This window comes from Macaca nemestrina, chromosome 6 (genome assembly GCF_043159975.1).
Source record: "Macaca nemestrina isolate mMacNem1 chromosome 6, mMacNem.hap1, whole genome shotgun sequence".
In the NCBI taxonomy this organism is placed as follows: domain Eukaryota; kingdom Metazoa; phylum Chordata; class Mammalia; order Primates; family Cercopithecidae; genus Macaca; species Macaca nemestrina.
This window is the reverse complement of record NC_092130.1, coordinates 148,710,003-148,733,404: the sequence shown is the minus strand read 5'-3', so window position 1 is coordinate 148,733,404 and position 23,402 is coordinate 148,710,003. Positions and strand designations below refer to the sequence as shown.

At 39.9% G+C, this 23,402-nt stretch overlaps 2 protein-coding genes across 10 annotated transcripts in view; one reads left to right on the top strand and one right to left on the bottom strand.

Moving 5' to 3' along the window:
• LOC105473016 (PDZ domain containing 2) overlaps nt 1–5,380 on the top strand; it is a 480,967-nt gene extending 475,587 nt beyond the window's left edge. For all 9 annotated transcript variants that reach the window (XM_071099068.1, XM_071099064.1, XM_071099065.1 and 6 more), the window contains one exon: nt 2,554–5,380. In XM_071099068.1, coding sequence (XP_070955169.1) covers nt 2,554–2,720 — 167 coding nt within the window. In that variant the 3' untranslated portion in view covers nt 2,721–5,380. The remainder of the gene's footprint in view (nt 1–2,553) is intronic.
• Nucleotides 5,381–15,876: 10,496 nt separating this feature from the next.
• LOC105473021 (golgi phosphoprotein 3) overlaps nt 15,877–23,402 on the bottom strand; it is a 57,352-nt gene continuing 49,826 nt past the window's right edge. Inside the window, exon 4 of the mRNA XM_011726583.3 lies at nt 15,877–17,806. Within this exon, the coding sequence (XP_011724885.1) occupies nt 17,382–17,806 (425 nt within the window). The 3' untranslated portion in view covers nt 15,877–17,381. The remainder of the gene's footprint in view (nt 17,807–23,402) is intronic.

Genomic DNA, 23,402 nt, shown 5'->3' with positions numbered 1-23,402 from the left:
GATGATGTATTGGCAAGGATGTGGAGAAAGGAAAACACTCATTTTTTTTCTCATGCAAGTATCTACTGGTTAATCTCTAAGGAAAATTTTAGCAGTGCTTAGGAAAATGGAAGCTATGAAACCATTTAAATTTCTATCTGTAGCAGAATGATAAAATATATTCATATAAAGGAAAGCTAAATAGCAGTTGAAAAAATAAATTACATCTCTATATATTAACTGGGACCAGCTCAAAAACAGTGTTGAATGAAAAAAAAACCAAATGCAGATTGTGCACTGTGTGACACCAATTCATCATAAGTGTAAGGAACCTAAGAATGTGTTAAAAGCCATGCAAGACCTTTTTGGGAAAAAAGACATTTTAAAAAAATTTATATGTAACTGGAGAGAGAGACATATCCTGCTCAAATCTGTTAAGATTCAGTTTGGCCTCATGTAATAGGAAATCCAAAATAGCAGTGTTTAAGCGAGAGAATTTATTTCTCTCTTGTGTAAAAAGTCCAAAAGCTGGCAAACCTCTTTTTTGTAAAACACTGAAAGCTTCCTAAAGGAGCAGTCTCCAAGCTTTTTGGCACCAGGGACTGGTTTTGTGGAAGACAATTTTTCCACGGTGAAGGTTTGGGTGGGGGATGGTTTCGGGATGATTCAGGTGCATTACATTTATTGTGTACTTTATTTCTATTATCACATTTTAATATATAATGAAATAATTATACAACTCACCATCATGTAGAATCTGTGGGAGCCCTGAGCTTGTTTTCTTGCAACTAGGCATCCCATCTGGGGGGTGATGGGAGACACTGACAGATCATCAGGCATTAGATTATCATAAGAACACGCAACCTAGGAACACGCAACCTAGATCCCTCGCATACGCAGTTCACAATAGGGTTCACGCTCACGTGAGAGTCTAATGCTGCTGCTGATCTCAGGAGGCAGAGCTCAGGTGGTAATGTGAGTGGTGGTGAGAGGCTGTAAACACAGAGGAAGCTTCACTCACTCACCCACTGCTCACCTGCTGTGCAGCCCTCCTGCCACCACTCTGCAGCCCAAGGGTTGAGGACCCCTGTCCTAGAAGACTACTTCATCTCGTTCAGTCCTTCTAACAACCTAGTAAGATAACAAGACAGATATCATCACCATTTTGCAGATGAGAAAACTGAAGTCTAGAGAAATCTGTAACTTGGCTGAAGTCACAGATTTGAGACCAAACCCAGTGATTGCTCCTTCAGTGTGCATCAGGCTGTTCTGGTTGCCTGGAACCTCCCATGTCCTGAGGCCCAAGTGAACACACAAAATTATTTTGTTTCACATAACCAGAGGGCCTTATTTAATATGCTAGAATAGGACATTGGGTACTATGCTAAGACAAACATAATTGGTTCTTTGGTCCTTCCAAAAGTGTATCTCAAGAAAAGCAAGGACTGGGGACCAAATCATTCTCCTGGGGCCCACTATAGGGCTGATACTGGTGAGGTCTCTCTTTTAATGTAACTGCCTCTATCATTAACCACAGAAAATGTTCTTGTCCTTGGGTGGATTTCTTCCAAGCTGTATTTTTATGACATAATATTTATTTCAATAACGACCTTCAGTAATTTAGGATGAAATCGATACATCTGCCCAGCCTTTTGAGGTCTAATCAAAATTTCTGAGAATATTTTTATTTTCACACTTGGGAATTTTTCTTTCAATGCCATTTTTTCCCATAAGATGCCTCCATAGCTGGTATACCTTTAGAAGTCTATGTGTGAGAACGTAAATGGAGGGTTTACACTTGCATTTTTTCCAGAGCTCATACAAAGCTAGACAAAGCTATAATGTGAACATGCTAAACTCTGTAAGTAGTCCCCATGGTCACTAATGAGCACATAATCACTGATTCTCCAAACTTGCATGTATCAGCCAGTATCTGTTAACAATTAGAAGCTGACAGCCTGGGCAACATGGCAAGTCCCCATCTTTACCAAAAATATAAAAAAATAGCTGGGCATGGTGGTGTATGCCTGTGGTCACAGCTGCTCTGAAGGCTGAGGTGAGAGGATCGCTTGAGCCCAGTGAGGCAGAGGCTGCAGTGAGCCAAAACTGTACCACTGTACTCCAGCCTGGGTGACAGAGTAAGGTCCTGTCTCAAAGAAAAAAAAAAAAAGTTGAGCCTGCTTTTCTGTGTTTGCTGGCTGTATGGATTTCAGCTGTTGATTTCCTTTGCCCAACTTTATTTTGTGTTGTTCTTGTTGACTTGTAGTTCTTTAGTCTGGATATTAACCATTTGTTGATTAAATACATAGAAAATATCTTCTCCCTGTCAGTTCGTTATTTTTATCTTGCTTATGTTTAGGGGGTGGCGGGAGGAAGGGCTAGAATTGAATTGTTTTATGTAGACCTGTTTATTTTTATGGATATATGTTTTTTGTGTTCTAAGAAATATTTCTCTATTCAAGAATATATTATTTAGATATTTTTATCATTTAAAAGTTTTTAGTTTACTTAGGATTTTTGAATACTGTGAAACTGCCAAGCTATTATTCTGTTATTCTGTGTTTATTCTCGCAGGTGGTGCAGCTGAACAAGCTGGAATAATAGAAGCTGGAGATGAAATTCTTGCTATTAATGGGAAACCTCTGGTTGGGCTCATGCACTTTGATGCCTGGAATATTATGAAGTCTGTCCCAGAAGGACCTGTGCAGTTATTAATTAGAAAGCATAGAAATTCTTCATGAATTTTAAGAAACCAGAGTGACTTCTTTAAACCACAGTCTTCAAGACTGTGGTTTAGACACGGACTATAAAAATCTCCAAGCTTGTGCTTACACATGAAGCCTGACTTAACTGTATGTGCAACAGCAATGAAATTAACTCAGAAGCCTTCTACCTGGATCACCCAGGCCGGGAGGGTTCCTTCGTTCCAGTGCCTGTCCCCTGCCTTTATGTTGACTGATGGGGATACAAGATGTGACACACCCTTCTTTATTTGAAACACTTAGCTAGACCTTTGCTTCCTTCTTGCCAGCTCTCCCAACATACCCAATCCTGGTGATTAGGGAACTAAAAGTCTGAGGGGGACACAAATGTCACACCTGAGAGGACTATCATTTTATATGATTTTGTAAGTAAATGACAGAATGCTTTTAGATACATTCAGTGGAAGGAGGAGCTGTAGGTCTGTATATGTTACCCTGAAAAGAGAATGAGACTTAAAAAAATGAATTATGACCTGTTAGGCCGAGCTCAGGAATTGTCCAAAAATGAAAAAGCAAAATAGAGTATTTTTTAGTGAGTGTAATGTATAATGTACGTATGCAGAGTTGAACTCTATAGGTTGTTGATCACCATGAAGTATTGATCATTTTCTATCTCAAAAGTGTAAGCCATAAGGCTGTTTTACAGAATAGCACTTCTGATAAACTGTATTAAATAGCCATGAGCTTCACTGCTTAGAGGGAGCAGAAAGGTCAACATCTAAAAGCACCTTACAACTAGTTTTTGAACCTGTCTTGATAAGTGCTTGAATTCAACACTGGTCAGTACCAAGAGCAGGCAAAAATATCACAGTCACTGGGTTTCCATTTCTGTATTTTATGTACTCCAACCATGAATTTAAACTAATCTTTAGAAATCAAGTATCTTTCTAAGTGTCCTTGGATTTACAGACAATATATTTCCAATCCAAATAGAGAAGCTTAATGGAATCCTTTTAGGAGACTGGTTGGTTTTTTTCCTCTTTCCCAACATGTTTAAGAAATGTAACATTCTAAGTAAGTATTGGATCTCTTTTCTTGACCTAGTATGACAACTGCAGTGACTTAAGTTTTTGCTGTTTTCGTTTTCCTGCTTTGCAACTTCCTCCTTTTGCCAAAAATGTTTTCCTACAGAAGACTGTCGTGACTCACACTGCTCGGGAAACTCACTCTGGCCACTCCTCTGGCGGCATGAGCTGCTTCCCAGTAGCTGTTCCCATTGGATATTCCGTTCGTCGTCACATAGTTGGCTGTTCTCTCCTCATACTGTACCTTATTTTCTTAGGTAAATTCCAAATCCTCATCGGGTCATAAAGAGGAGGAGAAACAGGGTGAGTCAAGGTAAAGGAGCAGAAATGTAGTTATAAGCCCGGTCTTCAGTGGCACAAACCAACCCGTTGAGTCCTGAGAATATGAGTGGAGAGTGCATTTGCCATACCTGTGTGCATGACACTAAAATTTTATGTTGGAGATACTTCTTTAAATAACCTACAGCTTGGGTCTATGGCTATGACCCCGAGATTCATGCAGGGGCTTTAGCCATCAGCTTTGTACGTCATTTTTCTGAATGACCAATCCCACTTAAACATCTTCGAAGTCGGCCTAGAGAGGTCCTTCACGTGAGAGAGAAATAGCTGGCTTGTTTGAGTCCAGATTTCTCATCAACCGGCAATACAAAGGAAAATATAGTACAGGAGTTAGTTAGAAAGGTCTTATTGATTTTACTTCTACTTTTCACTACAGTTACAGGTAGGATACTGTAGGAAGTCAGTGCAAGGTGCATGCTTGATTGTTTTTTCAGTCTCTGGGGTCAGTTTTGTGGTTTCTGCTTTCTTGCCTAAATGAAAGACTGTTTCAAGTCAACACTGAAAACTGCTTTTTGCCTCCACTGTTACAGCTGTGCCTAATAATAAGAAACGCACAGCCCTACGTGAACAGACAGGAATTTCTTGTGCAATGTGGAGCAAATGCAATGGTCTCCTTCCGCAAGTCCTTAAGCCTCATATCTGGAATACAAGGGTAGACCTCTGGCTTACCACATACACTATGCTAAAGTCATCAGCCACTGCTACTACATCTTGCCAGAAGGTTTCCCTCGCCGACAGTTGAAATTTAAGGGAAGAAGCAAAAGCTAAACTGTCTTTGACCCTAAGATAGAAAGCTGTTTATTTGTCTTCAGTGTTCAAGGCATGACTAGTATTTCTAATTAGCCTAATAAATTCCCACACTTCCTGAAGTGAACACTAATGGTATTGTCCTACTAAAACTGTCATTGTTTCTTTTTTTTCTTAACTGGTCAGTCATTCACAATAAGCTATGAGGGTAAATATGTGTTATAACAAGTAAATCGTAGTTGCAAGAATATACCATGAAGATTAAAGTAGGCTGGGTTCCACTTCCATCTTCCCACACACATCTCATTGAGTTTGATGGTTGACTTAATTGGCACCATAACTTTGTATGATATTATACATTATCCTTTATTTATGTAAAGTAAAATGCCTTATATATTAAAGAGTAAGTGCAATAATATGAAATAGCCTGTACATTTTAAAACTGTTGTCACCAAGTTATATAAATCCACATCTCTGTAAACAACCTTTTTTAAGTAATTTTAAAAAAAATAAACACTCTGCTTACTACTTGATTTTTTTTTTCTATTTTGGCTGTTATAGAGTAATATTGAGATAAGAAATGTTTACTGTCACCTCAATGAGTCAGCGGTACAAAGGCAATAGAACTCAAATTAGCCACCCTTTTCCAGGCCACACTCACAATCTTGACACAATCCAAACCTTTTCCACCTCTAAATCTTAAATTGAACATCCTACTCTTTTACCACATGCTCCTGGCCTCCTGGTCACTTCCTCCCGCATCTTCACTGTCAAGGGCTTCACAAGCCCTTGACAGTTTTCTCGCTATCGGAACTCCACCCTTCCATTCCCTTCTCAGACTAGAACCCTAGCGTAGCACAGCAAACTGCCCAGCCCACAGGCTTAGATCCCTTGCCCCACTGTTCTATCTTACCAGGCGATCCTGGACCCTTCCAAATAGCCAGCATCTTGGTTCCTATAACCCTATTCCTAGAGAAAAATCCCACAGCTAGACAGAATGCTGCTGCTGTAAATTCATGGTTTCCAGCCTTAACTGGACCCTCGCTGCCACTCAGCACTTGTTTCCTTGTCAGTTGTTTCTCTCACTTTTCACAATAATGTTCTTTTTCTCAAAAACCCTACCCAATCCCCTTCTGCCTCCTACTTGGATGATCTGGGATCCTACCTCACAGGGCTAAATAAAAAGCATCTACTTTATTTAGGTGCCCTAGATGGAGATACCAACTTACAGTAGCCCAAGGAAAAAGGCAAGATGGTCTCTTGCAGAAATCTCAGAACAGGACCCAGCACGTGACCTGGCCTCAGACGGGAGGAACTCTGCTTCACCCAGCACCCTCCCCACTTCAGGTCTGTTTTTGCTGGTCATGGCATCCTAATCCCCAGTCCTTACCAGTTCTTTACCTAGACATCTATGGAAGCCATTTGCCATCATTTTGGCCCCAATCAATACCAGAGTTTCTCTGGACATACAAGCTGTTGCCTGCCTGATTTTCTATATACATCCCAAAACTGAAATTCTGATTGGTTCCCTGCCCCTACTTGGGTAGAGCTTTTTCCTAGGAGACAGAGGGCTTGTTTGATAACTCCCCTCCTCAAAACCCAATGAAATGAACAAATACAGAGGGAAACTCCAGTAGTTTTAAAATGGAAATAGCCACAAACCCATTATATGAAATGGAAGAGTACATACCATGTATAAGATCTGAAACCAGGTCGGGCATGGTGTCTCACTCCTGTAATCCCAGCACTTTGGGAGGCCAAGGCAGGCAGATCACTTGAGGTCAGGAGTTTTGAGACGACGGGCCAACATGGTGAAACCCCATCTATACTAAAAATACAAAAAAATTACCCGGGCATGGTGGCATGTGCCTGCAATCCCAGCTACTTAGGAGGCTGAGGCAGGAGAATGGGCCACTGCACTCCAGCCTGGGCGACAGAGCAAGACTCCGTTTCCAAAAGAAAAATCTCAACGCCAAACAGAAGGGGAACAATGAAATGGAATACAATTTTCTGACTGAGAGAGCATACGTGGCATGAAAGAGAGTTCTGAAGACCACCACCAAAATCCTTAACTTGGAGAAAGGGGACTACTGAAGTTGAGCCCTTTAAGAAGCAGGCTGAAGGCCGGGTGCGGTGGCTCACGCCTGTAATACCAGCACTTCGGGAAGCCGAGGAGGGTGGATCACCTGTGGTCAGGAGCGCGAGACCAGCCTGGCCAACATGGCGAAACCCCATCTCTACCAAAAATACAAAAATTAGCTGGGCGTGGTGGCACACACCTGTAATCCCAGCTACTCGGGGGGCTGAGGTAGGAGAATTGCTTGAACCCAGTAGGTGGAGGTTGCAGTGAGCCGAGATTGCACCACTGCACTCCAGCCTGGGTGGCAGAGTGAGACTCTGTCTCTCAAAAAAAAAAAAAAAAGCAGGCTGAAACTGGAGTCATCTTCATGCCTCAGAATGTTGGGAAGATGAGATTGAAGAAGAGGAATCATTTTCATTTTCCCAGACACCTGGCGGTCAGTCTAAGCAGGTCAGAGGAGTAACAGGCGAGGAAGTAGCCTCACTAATTCCTAGGAGACAGAGGGCTTGTTTGCATAACTCCCTTCCTTGAAACCCAATGAAATGAACAAACAGAGAAACTCTAGTAGTTTTAAAATGGAAGTAGCCACAAACCCATTATATGAAATGGAAAACTATATACCATGTAGAAGATCTAAAACCAGGCTGGGCACAGTGGTTCACTCCTGTAATCCCAACACTTTGGGAGCCCAAGGCAGGCGGATCACTTGAGGTCAGGAGTGGCAGGCCAGATTTGAGGGGAGCCCCCACCAAATAGGACCCTGCAGTTAATAACTGATTCAGAAAGAGATTAGCTGCCCCAGCTCACCCTCACCCTGTAAATGCCATGGCCACTATCACTCCACACATCCTCCTGATCCCTTCAAAACAGCTGAGTATCTCAAAGACTAAAATCAGCTAGTCCCCAACTTCCTTCTCTTGTCCTAAGAGACGATTTGAACAATGCTTAAACACAGAGAGCTATAAGGGATCCACTACTGACCAATCTTGGGCAAATGGCAAGCTTAGTAAAATTCACTTACCCCCACTAAACAATCAAATTCAGCAAGGGTCCTACTTATGAATTCAGAACTGGTGAAGAGAAGGGAGGAGAAGACAGGGAGTGAAACACAATTATGCAAAAGGCAGATAAAAACTATAATTTGGAGGCCGGGTGCAGTGGCTCATGCCTGTAATCCCAGCACTTTGGGAGGTCAAGGTGGGCAAATCACGAGGTCAAGAAATCAAGACCATCCTGGCCAACATAGTGAAACCCCATCTCTACTATAAATACAAAAATTAGCTGGGCATGGTGGCACGCGCCTGTAGTCCCAGCTACTCAGGAGGCTGAGGCAGGACAATCACTTGAACCCGGAAGGCAGAGCTTGCAGTGAGCTGAGATCACACCACTATACTCCAGCCTGGTAACAGAGCGAGCCTCCGTCTCAAAAAAAAAAAAAAAAAGTAAATACATAATTTGGAATATGACTCGGGAAAAGAAAATTCTAAATACAAACTTTTGTATTCTCAATATACTTAAGTAAATGTGGCTTCTAAGAAGCACAAGATCGAAAAAGCAATATGAAAACTTGAGATTAATATAGATCTAGTAGAACTAAAACTAAAGCAATCACCTTACCAAACCAAAGCCACATTAGAAGCAACAAGTCAAATTAAATTGTAGACATCTAAGTGACATTGAAGATGAACTTGAAAAATCCTGATTAAATGTTAGCTAATAGAATTCTACAGTACATTACAGAAAACATGCACAACTGATGTTAATTCCAGGAATATGTGAACAGTTTGAAATTAAGAATCTATAGATGTAGTACATTACATTAACAGGACAAAAGAGAAAAAGAATCATCATGAAAGATGGCCACAGGCTGGGTGCGGTGGCTCACACCTGTAATCTCAGTACTTTGGGAGGCCGAGGAGGGTGGATCATCTGAGGTCAGGAGTTTGAGACCAGCCTGGCCAACAGGGTGAAACTCCATCTCTACTAAAAATACAAAAATCAGCAGGGCATGGTGGCAGGCGCCTATAATCCCAGCTACTCAGGAGGCTAAGGCAGGAGAATCGCTTGAACCCGGGAGGTGGAGGTTGCAGTGAGCCTAAATTGTGCCAACTGCATTCCAGCCTGGGTGACTAGCGAAACTCCGTCTGAATGAATGAATGATGTCAACAGACACGTTAAAGCCTGCATCATGCTCTAATGGAGGAACTTGAGAAACATTCCCATTCATCAGGAATACACATGCGCAGGATGCTCAAAGTATGATCGTTGAAAAGCAATATTCTAAGGGCTGGGCGCAGTGGCTCACGCCTGTAATCCCAGCACTTTGGGAGGCCAAGGCAGGTGGATCACAAGGTCAAGAGATCGAGACCATCCTGGTTAACACGGTGAAACCCCGTCTCTACTAAAAATACAAAAAATTAGCCGGGTATAGTGGCGGGCGCCTGTAGGCCCAGCTACGCAGAAGGCTGAGGCAGGAGAATGGCGTGAACCCGGGAGGCAGAGCTTGCAGTGAGCTAAGATCACACCACTGCACTCCAGTCTAGGCAACAGAGCAAGACTCCATCTCAAAAAAAAAAAAAAAGAAGAAGAAGAAAAAAAGAAAAGCAGTGTTCTGGAGGTATAAGCCAATACAATTAGGTAAAATTTTATTTATTTTTTGTAGAGACAGGGCCTCTCTATGTTGCTGGTCTTGAACTCCTCTCAAGTGATCTTCCCACCTCAGCCTCCCAAAGTGCTGGGATTACAGGTATGAGCCCTGTACCAGGCCCAATTATGTAAAATTCTAAAAAACAGCTATAAATAACAAAAGCAAAAAGTATTATGATTTGCACATGACAAAACTTGGGTACACATAAACACAAAAGTTCCAATTGAAAATCTATTAAAATAGAATTCAGTGTGGTGGCTACAAAAATTAACATTCACCAAAACAACAGCTTTTTTTTTTTTTTTTTTTTTTTTGAGATGGAGTCTCACTCTGTTGCCCAGGCTGGAGTGCAGTGGCCTCATCTCGGCTCACTGCAAGCTCCACCTCCCAGGTTCACACCATTCTCCTGCCTCAGCCTCCCGAGTAGCTGGAACTACAGGCGCCTGCCACCACGCCCAGCAAATTTTTTGTATTTTTAGTAGAGACGGGGTTTCACCATGTTAGCCAGGATGGTGTTGATCTCCTGACCTCATGATCCACCCGCCTTGGCCTCCCAAAGTGCTGGGATTACAGGCGGAAGTCAACGCGCCTGGCCAGCTTTTCTTTTTTAAGACGGAGTCTCTCTCTGTCTCCAGGCTGGATTGCAGTGGCGCAATCTCAGTTCACTGCAACCTCCACCTTATGGGTTCACACCATTCTCCTGCCTTGGCCTCCCAAGTAGCTGGGACTACAGGCACGTGCCACCACACCCAGCTAATTTTTGTATTTTTAGTAGAGATGGGGTTTCACCATGTTGGCCAGGATGGTCTCGATTTCCTGACCTCATGATCTGCCCACCTCGGCCTCCCAAAGTGCTGGGATTATAGGCGTGAGCCACTGCGCCTAGCCAACAACAGCTTTTCTATAAATAATAACCAGTTAGAATATACCATGGGAGAAATACTCTATTATGAATGCCAGCAACTGAAAATATAAATTTATTCTTAGCAAGAACTGGCAAGACCTAAAAATATTATAAAACTCTATTAAGGGACATAAGAGATAACTAAAAAAAGGGGGGTAAATATATGTATAGCTTCTTGGACAGGATGACTCAACACTATAAAGATCTCAATTCTCCCCAAACTAATTTATAAATATAAGTCCAATCATAATCTCAAATTTTTTAACCTGACAAATTTATCCTGAAGTCTATCTGGTGGGATAAACACGTAAAAACAGCCAGAAGAAATTTGAAAAGGCAGAGTAAGAGGGGAACTGGTATTAAAATATTATCAGAAATCTGTAATAATTAAAATGGTGGCTCCTCTACTATAGAACTAGACAGGCAAACCACTAGAACACAGACCCAAATACACAGTAATTCCAAATTCAACAAAAAAGGGGCATTTTAAATCAGCAGCAACAAAACAAAAACAAAACACCATGCACACACACACCGGTTATTCAATATATTCAAAAACTGGTGTTGAGAAAATTGGCTAGGTATTTTGGAGAGAGGAAAAAGCTAGTCCATTTGCAACAAAATCCCTGACATCAAAATAAAATTCCAGAGGGGTCAAAGATTTAAAAGCAAGAAAGGAAACAGAAACAAAAACAATCCCCAAAAACCTAAATATATTGCTTTAATCATGAAGTGAATAAGCTCTTCTAAGCATGAAGCTAAATTCAGAATCTACAAAGCCACAGACTCACAAAATTGTGACTATATACAAACTATACTATTATATTCATGCTCTTTTAGCATGCTCTTTTAAACCATGGCTTGTTGGGAAAATAGATGATTCCAGATACGGGGTAGGAAATATACAAAATGAACCTGAAACATCTTGCCATACCAGGAAGTTATCAAAGACTACTAAAACTATCAAAAGGACTCCAGATCCTTGAAGAGAGTTCCGCTGGTCAAAGATAGGACATTTTGAGCATTATTAGGGCTAATAACTGTAGTAGATCAAAACACATAAAAGAGTGATTATTCTATTACACTAAGTGAAATAAGGCATAAAAAAGACAAATATTGTATGATCTCGCTTATATGTGTAATCTAAAAAAGCCAATCTCACAGAAAAAGAGTAGAAAAATGGTTACCAGAAACTGAGGGAAAGGGGAGAGATAGGGAAACAAATATTGTTCAAAGGATACAAAGTCTCGGACTGGAGGAATCAAGTTTTGTGATCTATTGCATTGCATGGTGACAACAGTTAATAATAATGTATTGTGTGTTTCAAAATTGCTAAAAAGGACTATTTTTAGTATTCTTACCAGAAAAAAATAAGTTGGTAAGGTGATGGTTATTTTAATAAGCTTGACTGAATCTCCAATGTGTACAAAGACTAAAACATTACATTATAACCATAAATATACACAATTATTATTTATCAATTTAAACAGAATGTGTTTCCATAAATTAATAATACTTTAAAAATTAAAGTTATTTTTGGCAGATGCCAGGGAACCAGCTGTATTTTGAAAATAGGTAAATAAACTTCCCAATAAACCTTCCCTCTATGAATTATAGTAAAATGTAATGCAGACAACATCTCTTTATAGAAATATTCTAGCTAATAAATAATAATAATTAAAATATCGCTTTGCAACCCCAATAAATCACAGGATCTAAGAATTGAACAGCAAGGCTGCTAACCTCACAAAAGGAGAATATGAGACACCGCCTCCTGGTGGAAGCATACACCACCACTGATTAAATAGTGTTGCCTACACAAACAAAGCTGAATCTAAGCCCCTACAGCCAATTACCAATTCTTGGGAAATGCAGTGTATAAGTCAAAGAAACACCTTAAATCACACCATATGGAAACCATCAACAAAATCCAAACTTTGGAAAAATCTACAGTAGACAAATGATCCAATTTCATCAACAAATATTTTGCAAAGGGAAAACAAGAGCAAGATAGGGGGAAGAACCTACAGATTCAAAAAAAACTTAAAAGACATATCAAATGAAACAAAACAATACAATTAAAGATGCACACTGGGTCAGGACAGTACTTACTCTTACGAAGACTGTAATTGGGAGAAAGACTTGAATAGCATCTGGGTATGGCTGGCAAGGTTCTATCTCCTGACTTGGGTAATGGCTGTAAACATGTGTGCTTTAAGTAATTAATGTAAACATTTGTTTGAGATTTTCCATTTATATTTTAATCATAACTTAATGAAATGCTTATATACATATATATTCTTAACCTACACATTTGACTTTCCATTTTTAAATCTGATCATACCCTCCCAAGGTTAATATATATCAAATCTGACCACCAGACATCTCTCTTTAGAAGAAGGATCTCCACAAATTGCATGCTCAAGCACTGCACCTTACACTTTTCTGAATGTTAAAGAAAGCAAAAGCAAAACTTACCATTTGCCAGCTCCAAAGACTGGGAAAACCAACTGCATCATAGATACAGGCTTAAGTCCTCGTGAATTAATACATAAAAAGATTAATGTCCTTTAGAAAAATGAATAAAGAACACGAATGGGTAATTCACAGGAAAAATACAAATTACCAAAAGGGAGTAAATGATAACCCCTCAATAATTAAAACAGACTATGAGTGATGATACCCTCCACAGAGGGGTCCCCAATCCCCAGGCCATGGACCAGTAACGGTGGCCTGGTAAGAACCAAGCCACACAGCAGAAGGTGAGCAGCAGGCAAGCGAACATTACCACCTGAGCTCCACCTTCTGTCAGATCAGCGGCCACATTAGATTCTCATAGGAACTCAAACCCTATTGTGCACCAAATCTAACTAATGTTTGATGATTGAGGTGGAGCAGTTTTATCCTGAAACCACCTCGACCCCCTGGTCTGTGGAAAAATTGCCACAAAACTGGTCCCTGGTGCCAAAAAGGTTGGGGACCACTGCTCTACAGTATTGGCTAAGGTATAGGAAAACCAGCATTCACCTTATTGTCAAGAGCTTAAGTTACCATAAATCTTAGAAATCAATTTGGCTATTTATCTTTTACATTTTCAAGGTATATTATTTGAGCAAATCCATTTCTCTTAAATCCTACAGAAATGAGAAATAAAGACATAAAAAAGTATGCTACAATACTTTTTTTGGAGAATCATCTAAATGTCCATTAATGGGAGATTTAACTAAGTATGCTACAATACTTTTTTATGAGAATCATCTAAATGTCCATTAATGGAAGATTTAACTAAGCTATACAACAACGCCATTCAAAAGAATGACGTGTACTTACCCTGAAATCTCTCCACAACGTAAGCACAAAAAGTAAAATGCACATCAGTGTATAATGATACTAATGGGAACCATTCTACACCAACTGTTCTATCAGGAGTAAATATCTGTATAATTCTAACATTGGGCTAAGAAAGTATGAACACCAGTTTAACCAAACCATGTTACCGTCCATACCCCTTTGAAGGAGAGCCTGCAAGGTCATGAACATTAATACCACCACTTTACTGATACTGTTACAGAATGTATGACATTTGTGCAGAATTTACGACAGTCAAGCATGTCATCCTGGGACCCAATGGGATGAGATGAATTGGAACTACGTCAGTTTGTCGGTCATCTTAATCCGGACAAAAGTGAAATGGAGCAGTATTATCTCACAATATATAAGTTAATAAAAGATAGAGAAGCCACAGAGTTGGAAAGTAAACTTCATAAATACCTCACATAAACTTGCGACTGCTGGGTGGGAGTAGCCAGGCCTGGCAGCCATGGACCCTTGACAGTATCAGGCTGGGTGTCACTACTTACTGGTCCCATGTGCCACTGAACCAATCAGGCCCTAGCCCCTTTTTCTTTCTTTTGGGAGATGACCAAATTCAAGGGTTTACTACACTCAGAGTATTGTACTTATCTGTTCACGAACAGTAAGAAGGGTTGAGTGGTGGAACGAGTCAGAGATCATTGATCGACCTTGCTTCAGGAGGCCAGGGACTTTCCTGGTGATTAGACAATTCTGCTTTCTTTTGAGAATATACACAATTAGTCAACTTTTTCATCCCCAAAAGATAATTTATGTAAGTTATACCACGATATTAGAATAGAGATGTTCTTTAATCTTTTTATTTTGCAACACCATGAGAGTATTTTGCATGCCTGTTCTGTCTCTGTTAGGGAAAGGAAGCCCCCTCCCAGTGCCCATGTTAAGAAAGGAACAATTGTAGCTGAATGCCATCACTGTTCTTCAATCGCCTTAGGATTAAAAGCTCGTACAGTCAGTAGATAATGTGACAATGAGCAAATTCTCCTCTCTGAGCTTGTTCTTCACAAAGTGAAGATAGTAACTGGAATTTGGGGAGGTCAAAATGAGATATAAAATAGCATGTGCTTATTAAGCTTCTGTTAGCACACTGTGCCAATCAGGTTATTTTAAGGAACACTCAATCAATTACAAAACATACGAAGCCACCAAAAAAGAAACAGCAACTACTAATTCTCTGCACAGTAGATATCTACGTAAAGGCTTTTAATCAAACTGGCATAAACCCATGGAAGTACTGCTCTTAACACAGACAATATTTATTTCCAGGGAGTCACATCATTCCTGCTTTCAAGAGGACTGAAAGCAACAATATTCCACAGGACAAAGAGTTCTTGATAACACCACTACTACCACCCCCAGATTTTACTACACTTCCTCTCCTCTGGATATGGAAACATACTGAAGTTGGGGCCACACACAGGTAGAGCTAAGTGTGTACTCTGGTCTAGAACAAACACTGACAGAAGTTCAGGCGAGGCCCTTTTCCCCCTTGCTTGGGAATACTGATGCTGCTGATGAAGTGAATACCTCAGAAATCTATTACCTCAGCTCTAACATCGTCTCAAGTGAAAAACAGGAGCTTTTCACTCGATAAGAAATTCCAGTAAACTGGTATCAGTTTCCCAATATCTACTTTATGGGAAGAAACTTTAAGTTAATAATTCCTACATGTAGTTACCACCAGCAGTGTCATTTTTGAAGGTAAAGAAGGTTATTTCAACGGATAGAAAAATGTCTTTTTTCCATGCATTAAAACTGGGGCCTTAACCAGCACCCTGTGTTTGCAAATACAGTTTTATTGGAACACAGCTTAACCAATTGATTTGTATTATCTCTAACAGTTTTCATTCAGTAAAGTTCACTAGTTGCAACTGACACAGCAGGTGGCTCACAAAGCCTAAAATATCTACTATCTGGCCCTTTAAGAAACCCAACCCCTGCATTAAAATATTACAATGCTATAGTAAGTAAAATTTTAAGAAAACTAAATGAGAATACAAAAATACAAATGACATGCTTGCTCTGATTCAGGCACTTTCAAGATCATAGTTTATTTATTACTTCAGATAAAAAGATAGTATACATATTAGGGAATCCCTTAAAATTCAACTCTAGAGTTATACACCATCTAGTACTTTTGCAATGAATGTTAACAACAACAACAAAAAAATCTCTAAACACCTGAAAGCCCCACTATTAACATGGACTATGGTAATAAAAAAATTTGACATTTAATTTGTTCAATATATAGTATTTACATTATGAAATCAATGGTGATGATACAATAAACAGTGATAAAGAAATAGTAAAAATAAACTTTAAAAAGCAAAGGTTTATAGTCTGACAATGCTAATTATCATAATTGTATATAAAATATTAAAACATTGCAGAGCTTTCTGTTACAAAATTCTTAATCCTCTGGGCTGTAATCATTACTTGCTACCAATTTACATGCAACATCTGCTAGGACTGACATTTGATTTTTTTCCCCAAGAACGTGTGAGTAGATAAATGACATTTCAGAGCAGACATTAATTTACCTGTAGACAGAAAAAGAAACTCAAGATTGGTACTGGTCACAAGCCTCTTCCCAATAGAAATTATAAAAACAGTAAGATAAAATTTTTAAAAAATCTAAAAAGAGGATGCATAGGCAAAGAGTACCATAAATGGCACAGCTCAAAAATTCCCAGGACCAATCAGACACACATCTTTTCTCTCTCCTTCAGTGATGACAGGTCAATTTCTCCATCAAATAACCATGACTGAAGCAAGTGAGGGGCACCAGGTGTACAACCGATTAAATCTTGCAAAATACTAAGATGGGAGGAGGGGTGGGCAGAAGAAGGGGCAATTTATATATAATTCAAACTATATACAGCATAAATGGAATGCAGCCCATCCCAGACTGGCTCTGTGAAACAACTGGACCTTTGTAGTTAAAATTATAACAAGTGTAATAATACAATAGATTTACATGGGAAGCAAAATCCAAGGGGCATTTTATATTAAGTATTTACTGTGCTGTTTCAATTTAAAAATAATTTTGCTAAGTATACATCTCAACTGAAGTCTATGTATAAAACGTCCTAATAGATACAGATATTTACCTTTGGTGAGTTGAAGGCCTTTTTGTGACTTCTGTCTGAACTGTAGGCAGAATGCTAGATGTACATGCACATATGGAGAAACTCAAGCTGAGGTCATCCAAAAGCTGTGCATATGAGGCTGGAGGTACTTTGAAAGTCAAAGTAAACCAGAAACCCAAAACAGGTAACAGTGAGGATGGCAAAAGGGAATGGAATGCCAATATGGCAGTAAAACTTTTTTTAAAAACAGAAAGAGGAAGGCCTCTCGTACCAGCAGAATCCTGTATACATACAAAAAAGAAAAAGCCACCCACCATTTTGTAAAACAGAAGCCAATTATAGTGTGGGAAAGTACAAATTACAGAAAACCAGAAGTCAACAGAAGAAAAACTACTGGTTTACTTGAGAGAAAGGAGAATGGTTCAACCCAAGCAGAGTTACTTGGTGAATGCTGCCACCACCGCCCACAGAACCTCATTGGTGTTGGCCTTCAGACATTCCACCTCGGGGTCTAAGTCGAGAAGCTGCCGCACTCTCTTGGTAGCCAAATCATACTGCTCGTCCAGAAGAGGAGCAAAAGCATTCTCCAGGACGTCCGAGGCATGAGCCAGGTAAATGAGGGCCAGCAAGCGCCTGTCCATGCGGTGAGGGTCATTCACCCATTTGTCAAGAACAGCTTCCTGTACTTTCTTGATGAGGCGCTGCTTAATGTTGTTGTTGGTGAGGGGATGTGTTGTCATGTCAAAAAGTAGGAAGTTCTGTTTCTCTGTTGTCAATACACCCTTTTCCACCAGGTTTTTAGCTAATCGTTCCCGTACATTTCTTAACTGATAATGCAATTTTAATGGATTCCATGTCTCACCTAAACAAAAGATTTCAGAAGTTAGAAATGATGACTATTATCTGCTAATTTTGCAAAAATTTTGTACTATTAAAATAAACAGTAAAATCTGATTTTGCCCCAAGAGAAACAGAAGAAAATCTGCCATGTTTTTCTCCCTAACTAGACCATGAATCCCTTAAGCCCAGCCAGACCTTTGGATTCTAAGCACCCAGCACATCCTCAGCCACGAGAGTCACTCAGATGACTAAACTGCAAGCAGTCTTCAGACCAGAGTCAGTCACCCTTAGTCTTAAGTGGAAATGAGCCAAATATGATGTCTGAGCTTCCTTCTAGCTGCTGTCAAAAAGCAGCCAATAGCCAAATAAGAAGTTTTCTATTAAACACCAGTCTGCAACTAACAGACCCCCCCAAAAAAGCTTCCTGATTGTTATTCCTGAAACTGCTACATATATACAGCCTATAGAGGTAAGAAAGCCTGTTTAGGCCATGCTATTATTAGATGAAAATATAAAGCTAATTCTGGAAGGACACAAATTTTCACAATTTTAACCTTGCCATCTATACACATTTCCTTTTGAGAGAGAAATATTTAAAATAAAACCAAATGATTTTTCACTAAAGTGGGTTCTTCTTTATAGAAAACTGGAAGGAAATACATCAAAATATTAATCTTACTTATCTTTGGGATTATGTGTGCTAAACTTTTTTTGTGCTTTCTGCATTTTCCAAATGATCTCCAATGAACATGCAACTATTTTTATACTTTAAAAAACTATAATATTTTTCTAAATTAGAACATGTTAAAGATCAACCACAGGCATCTTTTTTAAATGCAAATGTTGTAAGGTCGAGATTTTGTAATACTGACAGAAAACCTTCAACCACACTGTCCATTACAGGAGCCATTACCCACATAGAGCTATTTAAATTAATTTAAAAATTCAGCTCTTCAGCGGCACTAGACACATTTCACATATATAATAGTGACACATGGCCAGTGGCTAGACACCACAGGAATAGAACATTTTCATCATCAAAGAAAGTTCTAGCGGACTATCTTAAAATTTTAAGCTGCTATCTTAAAATATATTACCATTCAACTGGATACACACATAATTATTTTCCTATACTTAACACTAAAGAACACAGGCCTATGATGAAGTAATCATTCCTAAAACTGCCCTCTCACTGCAATTAGAATTCTGGATAAAATATATGAAAAAACTGTTTTCAGACACTAGTCAAAAGCAGCCCAGAACTGTGACACATGAGTGCAGCCTATGTGAGCCAGAAAACCGCCTAAGCTTACCACCTAGAGGCACGTCCCAGGCAGCAGAGCAGGCAGGAAGACCCCAAGCAGAGCACAATAGTCACATCACGTTAAGGTAGCAGAGATCAGAGTTCAGGGTAGCTAAGGCAGCTGCAATGTGCAAAGCAGACTACTGGAGAAGGGGGACCTACGCAGATAAAGAGGTCTAGAAATCAGCAAGGTGTTCCTTGAGTCTTTGGCTGAAAGCTAAGCTACACGTATTAGGGAGAGAAATTCCACAAAGCTAGGCAAAGAACAACTACCAGAAAGTGAACGATTCCAAGAGTTCAGTAGAGCTGGGAAAAATGTGATTGCCAACTAGCCAGAGAGCAAAGGCCTCACTAAAAACCAAGGACATTCAGAAGGAATGCTAGAAAATCCGCACCTTAGTTGTAGGACTAAACCGGTCCTAGAGTATAGACCACCCTAGACCTGCCCTAATAAAGATTAAAAGTGAACAGGCGTGGTAGCTCAAGCCTGTAATCCCAGCACTGTGGGTGGCCCAGGCAGGTGGACCACCTGAGGTCAGGAGTTTGAGACCAGCCTAGCCAACATAGTGAAACCCCATCTCTTCTAAAACTACAAAAAATTAGCCAAGCATCGTGGCAGGTGCCTGTAATCTCAGCTACTTGGATGGGTGAGGCAGGAGAATCACTTAAACCCGCAAGGCAGAGGTTGCAATGAGCCGAGACTGTGCCACTGCACTCCAGCCTAGGCAACAAGAGTGAAACTCCATCTCAAAATCTAAAAACAAAAGCAAAAAGATTAAAAGCAAGCTGATCCACAAGTAACTTAGTTGCTTACCAAGACAAAATTCAACACTCTTTAAAGAAAGACCATAAAATTCATCACTTAACATTCACAGTGTCCAGCATCCAAGTCAAAAAAAAAAAAAAATCACTAAACTTGCAAAGCAGCAAAACAGTGACCTAAAACTAGGAGTAAGGGGGAAGTCAACAGAAACAGTCCCAGTCTAGGCAACATGGTAAAACTCTGTCTCTACAAAAATATACAAGTTAGCCGGGGCCAGGCGTTGAGGGGGGTATGCTTGTAATCCCAGCACTTTGGGAGGCCAAGGTGAGCAGATCACTTGAGGTTAGGAGTTCAAGGCCAGCCTGGCCAACAAGGTGAAACCCCGCCTCTACTAAAAATACAAAAATTAGCCGGGCATGATAGCAGGTGCCTGTAATCCTAGCTACTCGGGAGGCTGAGGCAGCAGAATCGCTTGAATCTGTGAGGCAGAGGTTGCAGTGAGTCGAGATTGCGCCACTGCACTCCAGCCTGGGTGACAAGAACATGACTCTGTCTCAAAAACAAAAACCCACAACAAAACAAAACAAAACAAAACAAAAACTGCTAGTGTCCTAGTGCAAGTTATCTTAATCTATTTCTCCATTTACTCATCTATAAGGTGAAAGTAACAAATTTATCAAGCTCATAGGGCTATCACGAGGATTAAATGATATATCAAGTTCTTAGAACAAAGTCTAACACATGGTGAGCTCTCAGTAAATGTTAGCTATTTGTGCAGAATAAACATTCTGGCAGAATTTAAAGTATTTATAATGTTCTAAGAACCCTGTTAGGTACTGAGAATACAAACATTAGGATATATCTCTAACCTTGAAGGAATTTAAAATCAAGTGAAAGTCACATTCATAATATATTACATATTAGAACCAACTATACTGGACAGAAGAAAATGGGAATAGGGCCATAAGAACAATGTGAACAAAGTGCCTAGAGGGTAAGAAATGACTATGGTTTAATGTGATGGGGTATTTCATAGGAAAGTTACAGAAAAAAAAGATCTTCAAGCTAAATCTTGAAATCCAGCAGGATTCACCATATCCTAACAAAAGGGAGAGAAGCCTGAATTCCAGGCAAAAGAAACAACAAAGTACATAGGCAGCAGAATAGCATAAGCCCTGGAGTAGAGGCACACATCCTTCAACAGTGTGTAACTTCCATCTTTTTTTTTGAGACGGAGTCTCGCTCTGTCGCCCAGGCTGGAGTGCAGTGGAGCGATCTCAGCTCACGCAAGCTCCGCCTCCTGGGTTCACGTCATTCTCCTGTCTCAGTCTCCCAAGTAGCTGGGACTACAGGTGCCCGCCACCACGCCCGGCTAATGTTTTGTATTTTTAGTAGAGACGGGGTTTCATCGTGTTAGCTGGGATGGTCTCGATCTCCTGACACATCATGATCCACCAGCCTCAGCCTCCCAAAGTGCTGGAGTTATAGGCGTGAGCCACTGCGCCCGGCCACTTCCATCTTTTTATAATTGTGTAAACCCAATGTCTCACCAATAAATAACTGCTGTATCTTTCAATAGTATGAGTTTTGCTTTTAGTTTTCTAACGTCAATGGCAGGTGTTAGACAGCCTAAGACACTAGGCTAGAATTGGGTAACTATTGTGTTATATGACTTAGGGAAATTTAAACTAATGCAACATAAAATAATAAACAACCAAACTTACATAAAAGCCTATTTTAAAAACTACAGTTCAATCCTAAGATTAACTATGTAAAGAATAATTTGTTGGCCGGGCGCGGTGGCTCAAACCTGTAATCCTAGCACTTTGGGAGGCCGAGACGGGCGGATCACGAGGTCAGGAGATCGAGACCATCCTGGCTAACACGGTGAAACCCCGTCTCTACTAAAAAAAATACAAAAAATTAGCCGGGCGAGGTGGCGGGCGCCTGTAGTCCCAGCTACACGGGAGGCTGAGGCAGGAGAATGGCGTAAACCCGGGAGGCGGAGCTTGCAGTGAGCTGAGATCCGGCCACTGCACTCCAGCCCGGGCGACAGAGCGAGACTCCATCTCAACAAAAAAAAAAAAAAAAAAAAAAGAATAATTTGTTAAGTTATCAAAGTATTATCCCCTATCAATTTTAATTTGGTATCACAGACTTAATATGTTTATGTAGTCACAAAACCAAAGTATAGCAGAATAAATGACTCCCAAGCCATCCATTTTTATTTTACCTTCCAAAGCCAAATAGGAAGGAATTCTATGCTCCAGAGACATCTTAGCCAAACAACATCGACTGCCAAACAACGGGGGGGAAAAATCAAGAAATGAATTATTCTGAGAGATCTACAGTTAAACTTCTCTTTGCAGCTCTCCACTCCCCCCCAAAAAATACCCCCTACCCCACACACACATCCCTCTAATGCTGCTCTATAATATATTTTTTCTCATGGGAAGTAAGTGGGATTACTAGTTTATGACTCCTGTCTCTTATACTGAACTTATGCTAAGGTTTATCCTCACTTTATCCTCAGTTAAAACTTACGTATTGCAAACAGTGAAAATTTACACTTAGTAAATTTTACAGAAGTTCCTGTGGAAATTTCCCAATTCCAAAGTATGCTAACTTATAGTTTAATGTTTCTAGTAAAAATGAGAAGAGCCTAAACACAGACCCACCTTCAAATAAAGTATTCCACTTATGACTGGACCTTCCTACTGGCAATCATTTCTGCCTCAAAGGAAGCAATAAAAAGGGAGCCAGCCACCATCTTATCTTGTAGTAATTCCCTGGGAAGAGGGTAAACCCATGTGCTCACTCCAACAAAGAGAAGATTATTCAGATCTCCTCAAGTGTTAGAAAAAAATGAAGAAATCTAAAGAGCAGAAGGCTAAAGCCATGCAGGAAATATCCCAAATGTTGTTTAACAGTATTTGTGGTACAGAAAAAAGGCACAAAGTAATAACCAAGTGGTCAAAGTATCTTGGTATTCCAGAATTTCTGCCTTTTCGAAGAATTAAGTTAAGCTAAATCAAAAGAATAAAGTCACACCTGAGTTGAGCATAATTAAGACATCAGTGTAAGTGGGATGGGAAGACAACAGATGGATCTCTGAGGAAAAGATGCAATAAAAGTTTGACTAGCTTCTACAGATTTCGCTGCTTCAATTTTTAAAATAGTGAATACTTATGTTACTGTGATCCAAGCTGTTAGTCCTCAGTCCCTAAATTATTCACCATATATGTGAAAAGACTTTACAAGTCATACAAGCAAATTTAAAATGTAATTAATCTATTCATATTTACTTTTTTGGTAAAGGAAATTGTGAGAAGTAAATATGGAGAGGAAAAGTTATTTAAAGATTATTCATGTCCACTGCCCAACAATCGCTTCAGTGGAGAATGACATGCTGACAGGTACCTCAATCATTTCACTGCAAAGAACACTTATCTTCCTTGACATTGTGTTACAAAACTAAAAGCAGCTTTGGCCATAAATTTGGCAGTGTAGTGATTCCTTGTGACCAAACTGGTCAACCATGCCTTAAGATTT